At 38.5% G+C, this 9,944-nt stretch overlaps 1 protein-coding gene across 2 annotated transcripts in view; it reads right to left on the bottom strand.

The window, feature by feature from the left end:
- Window positions 1-5,533: 5,533 nt before the first annotated feature.
- The window catches only part of LOC103155286 (CD82 antigen), an 11,444-nt gene continuing 7,033 nt past the window's right edge, over window positions 5,534-9,944 (bottom strand). Inside the window, exons 5-9 of one of the 2 annotated variants that reach the window (XM_016663422.1) lie at window positions 9,300-9,398; window positions 9,022-9,219; window positions 8,080-8,163; window positions 5,747-6,034; window positions 5,534-5,662 (exon numbers count right to left, since the gene is read on the bottom strand). In XM_016663422.1, coding sequence (XP_016518908.1) covers window positions 5,597-5,662; window positions 5,747-6,034; window positions 8,080-8,163; window positions 9,022-9,219; window positions 9,300-9,398 — 735 coding nt within the window. In that variant the 3' untranslated portion in view covers window positions 5,534-5,596. Of the gene's footprint in view, window positions 6,035-8,079; window positions 8,164-9,021; window positions 9,220-9,299; window positions 9,399-9,944 lie in introns of both variants that reach the window. The other variant, XM_007576924.2, reaches the window with a different exon arrangement.

Below are 9,944 nucleotides of genomic sequence, written 5' to 3' on the forward strand. Positions count from 1 at the left end.
GCTCGGGTCGGGATCAGGACCAGAACCAGGATCAGGACCAGAACCAGGACCAGGATCAGAACCAGGACCAGGACCAGGATCAGAACCAGGACCAGGATCAGGACCAGAACCAGGATCAGAACCAGGACCAGGATCAGAACCAGGACCAGGGAGCCACCGGAGCGCTGCATCTTCTCCGCTGCTTCAGCCTCCAACAGAGGAAAACAAGTCAGTTCTTTCTGCCTCTTCATGTCCAGATTTGATCTGGTTTCTGTAGAAACGTTTTCTGATTAATGAAGTCAGAATAGATCAGAGGAAAATAATGTTATTTTATGAGACTAAAACGATTTTGTTTCTGAATTTTCTGGAAGTTAAATTAGTTTCATTTCTGCAGCAGCAAGTTCTGAAACAAATTTAAATAAATTATCAGCATTTTATTACATTTCTTTTTTCATAATTTGACAAAAATAAACATTTTGGGGTCATGAATGAAAATCTAAATTTATGTTTAAATTTCTACCAGCGTCTTCTTCCTTACTATTTTTAATAATTTTAATGTTTCTATGTGTCTTTATGTCTTTAGTTGTTTGTTTGTTTTTAATAATTTTGTTTTCTGTTGAGATGTTTATGAATTATATTTGGTAAAAAACAAACAAAAAAAACAATTAATAGACATAACTGAACTGAAATATCACAAGATTTTAACTTTATTTTCTAACAAGGAAATTAAAACCTTTTTGTTTATTTATTTCCATAAAAAACTGTTTAAAATATTAAAATAAAAAATAAAATGTGGTAACACTTTATTTGGTTTGTGCATAAAAGTGACATGACATCTGCCGTAAACATGAAGGAGTTTTTATGAATGTTCATGACTGTTGTCATGAAGTGTCATCCAGTAAATAATGACACTGTTTTTAGAAAGTTTAGTGGAAGGAAAAAGTTGGTAGAAAAGGTGCACAAGCAGCAGGAATCACTGTAGCCTATGAAGCAAAACCTGAATAGTGAATTTATGGTGTGTTGTTGAGAGGAAGATGAGCGATATCAGAACTAACTGGACTTCCAGAACCTCAGCTGAACCTCAGCAGAACATATATATATATATATATATATATATATTTTTTTTTAAACAATTATTATTGTGAGAAAATCATGAACATTCTTCCAAAGTGAAGAATTGGATTCCTGTGAATCAGTCTGGGTGGAACAGTTTCCATAAAACTTGTTTCACTTTGGAGTTAAATGACAGAACAAACATATTTTTTTGATGCTCTCTGACTTATTGGATGCAGCTGGAAACGGATGGCGTCATGTTGTGGAGCCGTTTCAGGCAGAAGCAGCCGATCCAGAGTGATGGATGTTTTCAGCAGCAACTGGTCGGTTCCGGTGGGAATCGATCTCTGAGTTACTGTAATGTTTCCATGAGTCACTGCAGCGCCTGGCCCAGAAGAACCCAGAAACATTTCAGCATCTGGTCTTAATGCTCAGCAGCTTCCAGCCCGAAACACGACACCCAAAAAACCACCGACTGTGAATTTTACATGTTTAAACACAAAACATGCATTAATGTAGCATATTTTAAATTCAGGTGCAAAAAAAGGTTCAGGATTTATTTATTTCATTTTAAGGTATAAAAAACAAACAAAAAACAATTTTTAAGACTTTTTGTTGTTTTCTACAGACAATCAAAAACGTTAAAAACAGCATAAAAATTTTGGACAGATTTAGTTAAAATAAAAGAAATTTACACAAAAATATCAACAGAAACATGAAAATAGAGAAAATTCAGTTTATCAGAAGCTGCTATATCTGCATTATTTACAGCATAAATAATAAACTAAACATGTTATAACAACATTCCTTTAAATAAAAAGCCTGAAGCATGTCGGACCGACCCGCTGCTCATTTTGATTAACTGGATCATAGTTGGATTTTAAAAAAAAAAAAAGATGCTTAATAGTTTAGTTTTTTTACTGAATCTGAACCAGATGAAGCTGAAACTACTGGAGGTTTATTTTTTATCATAAATGTAAAATGTTTATATTTTTGTTCAGTTTTGGCTTCTTGTGTTGTTCTGTCACTAACTGCCTTTTCTTGAATCTGATTATTCAATCACTAATTTAGCTGACAATTATTCTAATAATCAATTAGCCAGATTAATAATTTCAGCTGTAATAACTAGAATTGTACGCGGTTATAGCGGGCTCCTCGCCCGTCCACCAAGTTGACAGTTTTTTCAGGATGTTTGTTTTCTCCTGAAAGCAGCTATGATGTCATAAACAGGTACACAACTTCTGTTAGTTTTTTAGCAGCCAGCCTAGCCTTGTCTGCACAATTTGGAGGTGTTTACGCAGCTCCTCTCTCTGTGCGCAGCAGCTAGCATCTTGTTTCTGGGAGGCCTAACTAAGGCTGCTTCTCTTGCAGTGACTTGCCGTCTCGTTTGCTTCCTGTACCTGGGCTTGTGGGCGGAGCTTGTAACGGCGATGCCAATGAGCTGGACGTCGTCAGTGAACGCCGACGTGCGAAGCCTAGCCGGGAGCCTGGATGCGGAGCTGCAGAATTACAGCCGCTTGCTGAACGAGTCGGTGAGGCTCCATCTCTGGTCTCCGTCCAGCAGAAACTCACCGGCGGTTTTAATCTCACTCTGTTTCATTCTGTTGTGTTTTTCACAGAAACACTTTAAAGGTCTGTCGTCTCTGAAGTGTGAAGAGACTTCGGACCTCTGGAGCAAGGTGAGCTGGAAACAGGCGCTGGATTCGGGGCTCCGTCTCGCCTTCATGCCAGGATTTCCTGTAAATGTGTCGGTTATCATAAGACATCCCTGGTTTAGCAGAGGACACGATTCCTCTATTGGCTGCTGAGAAAGTGAAAAATGATTAGCTACAAAGATGATAATTATTTGATTGTGACGCACTTTGGTGTCAACAAACAACAACCAGATGTCCAAACTATCTTTGCTTCTCTGAGTTCTTGCCACAATTTATATGTTTGCTCTTTGCCCCCCGGCCCCGAGATCTGCTTTTTGTCATTTCTTAGTTGTGGTTTTTTTAGGATGAAACAATAAGAAAATAATAAATCTGGAAACTTCTCTTTGGCGCCAATCTGTCAGAGGGTGCTGAAGTTGGTTTCTGCTTTGTAGTTTCAAATTCATGACCAACCGGCTTCATGTAGTGTGATTTAGCGTGGTTACCAGAGGAACAGTACTCTGTGGTCATGAAGGGATGTAGATGGCCAACAGCAGGCTCAGCTAGGCCACAAAAAATGCTGAGTCAGTGTCCTGGCTTCTCCCATAGCATTATACCTCCTCTACCAGCCTGGACCAGGATGAATCCATTCGTTCACCAATTCCTGAATTATTGGGCCAGGCAACATGTTTACAATCTGCAGTTTCAGTGACTGTGTGAATATTAGCCTCAGTTTGCTGTTGCTAGCGGTGAGGTCGTCTGCTGCTGTAGCTCGTCTTCTTCAAGGTCCAGCATGATGCTACGCATTCAGAGACGGTGTTGGAAGCAGTGATTTGACCTCTGACATCAACAAGACAGCTAGGAGAACTTTAGGCGGTGCTAACTGCTAACTGAATGGTTATGCTAGTCATTGACATTAGATCTGCTAACAGAGACTAAAACTTCAAACCAGAAGTTGAAATGTATTCAGTCGAAAGTTCACAGATTAATTTAGGGGAATCTAACTGCGTTAAAAGTTTTCAGTTAGCAAAAATTGCTAAATGAATAGTTAGCATCACTATTAGCGTGTTAGCAGAAGTGTATCCACCACTAGTTTTGAGTCATTCAGGTTTTCTATGAATTTTCAATAAAATGTTTTCATTGCAGTTGGTCGACAGACTCTGTCAGAAGCAAACCTGCACAGCAGATATCCAACGTTACGTTGACGAAAACAAACGTAACAAAACGGAAACTTTGGCAAAAAATATGATGACGTTCAACGGAGAGCTGCTGCAACACCTGGTGAGTTCCTGCGAGCTGATTGGAGGAGAAACTATAGAAAAGAAGGGAAGAATCAAATTAGAAACGGAGGAAGGAATAAGGTGTTTTTTCATAGATTTTGTAAGTAGAAGCAGATGATTGATTGGTTGATTGACTGATTGGTTTCAGAGTGTGGACCCCTGTCCCGTCCCGTCGTCCACCAGCGGTCCTGCCCTGGTCCCGGGCCACCAGAACCTCTCCAACGTCCTGGTGAATCTGATGCAGTGCATCACCTGCTGGAGGAAGCAGGTGAAGGCGGTAGTGGAGCAGAACCCGGGTTCTGCTCTCTGAATGCAGAGATGATTGAATTCCTCAGGATAATTTATTGGCTCCTCAGGATCCTTCAGGTCAGCTGGACTGATCGACGCTCCTCCAAACAGAAATCCTGTAAATTCACTCACATCTGAGTATCAATTTAAATGATCTGACTGGCCACCTGTCCAGGTGACCCTGCCTCTCGCCCGCTGGCAGCTGGAGAGGCACAGCGCCCCCTCCTGGCCCAACGGCAGAAGGCTCTAAGAAATGGATGGACATGTCTAATTTTCTGTTTGCACTCATAAAGAGAAGCTTGAATTAATGTTTATTCCTCTTCTGGATTATCCATCTTTGTTATTTTATGGAGTCACGTTTTCCCTTCTTTCCTTTACTGTATTAAACTTTTTATTTTTTAATTGTTTAACTGTTGAGATTTTCTGCGCCGTCTCTGTGGGGCGCTGTTGAGTTTGGAGTAATCATTTATGTATTTTTGTAACTTTTCTACAAGATGACTGAAAATGTTTTTCTATTTATTGAATACTGAATAAATCATTTAATATTTAATACAATTAAGATAAACAAAAGTCTGTTGGTCACATTTAATCCCAAGGCTGATTTTCAACTTCTGGTTCTGAACAGTTCTGCTGCTACTTCCTGGATATGGAAACACTTTTTAAATAACAAATTTGCTCAATTTGCCTTTAATTATTTGCTACTAATTATTAACAACACTGATCTATATAAAGACAGCCATAATGTTACTGATTTCTTAGAATAATGATCAACAATGAGTTAAAAATTTAGGAAACATAAATATTAATATGTGACACTTTATTTCAACAACATGGTCTAATATGAAACATATTTTCATCTAGTCAATTTCAAATTTACACCAGTGCAAGTATAATTTTTAACAATAAAAGCAAACACCACAGCTCACTGCTAATGCCTGGTTCACGCCACAGGATTTTAAAACTGTTGGGTTATTTTCAAAATCAGAGAAAATACACGAACAGATTTCAATAACCAACCTTCAGATGTCAGACGGGAAATCTCCCAAAATCTCTCGAGATCAAACGTGAGTTCAGAGTAAACAAACATGGCCGACGATGGCAAGCGATAGTTTGGTTATAAACGGAGATAAAAACAGCGCTACGGTTCTGTTTTCCAAAGGAACGTTTCTGATTCATTCAGTCGCAGCTTTATTAACCTGAAACACGGCGCAGATTTTTGAAGGAGAAAATAGTATTTTCTCTTAAAACTCCTCAAGCAGCCACACTAGTTAAGTACAGGAAAACTTTTAAAAAATAGAAACATTTTAGAGGAGAAAAAAAAGTTTTTATTCAAAATAGAAAATGTTTACAACATTGTATCGGTGTTTAATAACGCTGACTAGCCACCTGGTAGCCATGGTAACCCTGGTTCTGGTTGAAATGAAGTGGCTCCTGGAAGTTCTGGTCCTGGAAGCCCTGGTTGTGGTTGTACTGGTCATAAATCATGTTGTTGGCATCTCCAGCTGGCATGTACCCCTGGTTCTGGTTCTGGTTGTAATGAAATGGCTCCTGATACTCCTGGTTCTGGTTCTGGTTGTACTGGTCAGCCATGTTGTTGGCGTCTCCAGCTGTCATGTAGTTTGGTTCTGGAGCACCTTCATCCGGGTCCATGAAGGCGTAGTTCTGCTCTCCGCCGTCCGGGTCGGGCTCGGAGTCTGAGTCTGAGTCGGCGTCATCTTCACCAACGAGCCGCTTGTTTTTCTTTAAAGCGTCTTTTTGTCCAAACATGCGGAACAGAGACCCAGCGATGAAGAGGTCAAAGATCTGCAGAGCAAAGGGCCGTTAGCACCCCCTTCAGGCAGCCACAGTAATTACAACTGAAATGCAGAAATCCATTTTTTAAAAGTTAATGACTGAAATTGTATTAAATTGTACAAAACATTATATTACTTGTGGTTTTGCTGTCTATTTGAAGTTAAATTAGAGATTAAAATACAAACATTTCATCCACCATTAGTGTAAATTTAGTTATGATGAGAATTAGATCCAGCAGGAATTAAAGTAATGAAACAGTTCAATCAGTACATTGATCATTTTATTGATGCTGTTTTTGTTCAAACTAGACTTTATAACTGAGACAAAATATATGTTTTTGAACAGGTTTTGCTTTTTGTCATTATTCTATAAACCTAAAAAAATAAAAAGTTATAAATATTGAATTTCAACATATGTGCTTGAATTGGTGTTCAAGCCAGGAAGAATAAAACCATCAGGAATTCATAGTTACAAGTTTTAAAGTCACTATGAGATAGAATATTTCATATCATAATTTTGATGAATTTTAAAGTCATGATTATGATACTGGAGCTAACAGCATGACTTTCTATCTCATAATGTTTGTTCTAATATCTATGACTCTAAAACTTTAGAATCTGAAATCATTAGTTTTATTTTTTGAAATTATGACTTCCTGTAATTATGACTTTAAGACTTTTTCATGGTGGAAATGCGCTTCCATCCCGTTTCACGATGAATATTCTATTACCATATGTACTCATGTTAATTAATTAATATTCATATTTTAATTTTATGTATGTCATAATGAAAATATAGACTCAAAATTTCCTATTTCTACAAACATACCTACATTTTGCTAATTTCCATTGCTTAGTTGCAAGAGTCACTAAAAGCTATCAATTTCAAATTAGAAATAAATTTTATAATTTTGATCACATGTTCTCTATTTTGATGTATGATATATAGAAGACATTTCTCAGCCTAAATGTTAAAAGTCCACCTGTTTGTTCTAGGACTACAATACCCATGATGCATCTTTGTTTTTTGTAGTTCGACTTTCACGTAGATGAGCAAGTTATTTTCTGTGCTTCTGTGTGGCTCGGTGGCATAAAAATCCATCAACGGATAGCCTCCACCATCAATCTTTCTTTAATCCCGTGTGTATGAGACCTGTGTGCGTTTTTATTATGCAAGTATACATTTTTCTGCCCGATATTTGGGTTTATGTCAGTTATTAGCCCACGAGGTGAAATTAGCCTTGTCTTTTCTCTGGCTACCGATAATGCAAGCTATTACTTGTAATAACTCAAGTTCTATGCTATTCTTTGCCAGATATATATCACCATTGTAGTAGCATATGAGGAGATTTGCCGTTAATTCATATTTCTGACGGTTTTTTGTCATTTGTATGTTTATTGCATTTTACCGATAATCCATGTGTGGTGTTATGATGCCCTCTATTGGATTTCTGTGTTACTACAGGCCATTTTCATCCTGCATGTATGTGTAGCCGCTTTGCCCGCATGGCTATTAATATGCATCTTTATTGTTTCTCCTGTTTCAGATAACCACACACATATACACACACACATCTATACACCCACACATATACATATAAAACCGAATACAACTACATCGTTCCTATCTCTACGTCATCATCTGTCCCATCATCTCCCATGTGCTTCCTATTATTCTATCAATAAAACTTCAAAGCTGCACCGGTGGAGTTGGCCTATTCCTTCTGACCGAGGAAGATTCAACTGAGGAGAAATCTGAAATTAGCACAAGCTAGACGCACACAGTCTTCTACACTAAATGTATATTTTACTGCAGAATCTAATTAAGGGTTAAGATTAATTACTGAGTTAATCGGCCTGCTGCATGTTTCCTCTTTAATAAACCAGGTGTAGTTCAGACTCCGACCACTAGATGGTATCTAATTACTGATAATAGGAACCTTAGAATGAGAGGAAACTATATCTACCGACATTTGTAGTTTTTATACTCCCTCCTGGTTTTATTCCTAGTGAAAGAGGAATGAGTGGAGGTTAAATCTTTCAGATTATTCTTACCTGGATTAAAATGAGGAATGCAGCCATGGCAACGATGGTTATGAAGTTCTCCTGCAGCCATTGGTTGATCTTCTGACCGCAGCCCTGCGGCATTAAACACATCGTTTCATTGAACCAGCTCATTATGAGGTGAATATTCTCAGTGTAGGCGTGTTGCATGTTGTTTACATCTGGAAATTTTGCGCATTAGCGCAACACTGGAGTGCAAAAAGCTGATTCTTTTGCGTTCCAGGCGCTGCTGCGGTAGAACAGTTAACTAAATGAAATCTGGAGATCTATTGTTAATTCAGTGCAGTGCGCCACAGCAAAGGGAAAAACAACGCAGAAAACCCGTTAAAAAACAACTCGAAACCATTCCTACTCTTTTTTTCTCGCTCACTGTGTCGGCCACCCTTCATGCAGACTCGTTGTCATAGCAACTGACTGACAACAATGCCACTATATGCGTCACTATTCAACACCAAAAAATATGCAAACATTTTCCACACAAAGAGCAGAACATTCAGTACATTACAGTTTTATGTTTTTATGCTTGATGTTTATTTTGTGATTATTAATAAGTGATTGCTGTGATAGATTAGCTACTGCTGCTATTAGCTAAGCTAACACAGCAGTGGTTGATTAGCTCATTTGAAGCCCTGCTCTACAGATTATTTGTCAGAGTTGGTGTGAGGGACGCTTTTTTTTAACTGAACCAAAACACCAAATTCCACAACATATCTAGATGTTAAGGTTGTCAAAGCCAAGCTAGCATAACTGACCTACTTACCTCTCCCTAGCAATTTTTTCTTAATTAAAACTTTCCTGACGAAAACACTGCATCTCTTTTTCTTTTATGTATCAGACGTTAGCAGCTTTTTGCCCTCTAGCAGGGGGCTGCGGCGTCACGCTGCAACGCGTCTAGGGATCCAGATTTCTGCTGTTTGTTTTAGTCGACTGTACCTCATTAAGAATCCCATTTCCTGTTCCAGACACCGTTTCATTGGTGTTATTGGTTTCCAAGCACCAGGACGAGTTTATGCTAGGCTGAAAGGACAGAAAACAGGAACACGGCAGCACGTTCAGACTCGTCAGGTTCAGAGTTTGAATGAAGGAGTTCTTGAGCCAGTCGTCCGGTCCATTTATTCCGCAGCAGTTGGTCTGTGAGCCAGAATAAAAACAAATATCAACCAGGCGTCTTTTACTTTAGCTAGGACAGAAGTGATGGTGGAGAAACTCACATAATGCTGGATGTTATCCATGATTATGTCAGACCTGCGGCTGCTATTTCCGTACCGACTTATGATGTTATTCACGGTTTGAGTCAGACTACTATTGATCTGGTGAGGGAAAACAAGAGTAAGCTACGATCTTTGATAAAGACTGAATTAAACACAATAGCACACAAAAACAGACTGAAACATTCACACATGCATTCAAACCGCACCAGAGTTCAACCGAACCGATGAATCATTGTTAGCTTTTATGGTCCGCATCAGAGTTTGCAGGGGCGGATCTAGAAAAATATTTATGGGGTGGCAAGAGGGGGGCAGGGATTTTTTCTGAGGTGGCAGTATATATATGAAATATTGTTTTTAACTTGCATTGTTTCAAAATGAGCTTCATGTAGCACCGAGGCTTAAATACAATTTCTTAATATAGTATAGTTAATTATTTTTACGTCTTTCATACTCCTGCTAATTGATATGCATTACTGGTCTGGACAGAGCCTATTGGTCACTATGTGATTCAGTGTGTCCAGAAAACCATTTTATCCCAATACAGGACAAGGAGAAATCTGTCACAAAAATATTAGTAGCGCCATCATTTGTTATCGGATATATCTATTAAATACGACTTAAAATAAAGATTAGAAAACTGATGTT

The sequence above is a fragment of the Poecilia formosa genome, unplaced genomic scaffold (genome assembly GCF_000485575.1).
Source record: "Poecilia formosa unplaced genomic scaffold, Poecilia_formosa-5.1.2 Scaffold420, whole genome shotgun sequence".
Classification (NCBI taxonomy): domain Eukaryota; kingdom Metazoa; phylum Chordata; class Actinopteri; order Cyprinodontiformes; family Poeciliidae; genus Poecilia; species Poecilia formosa.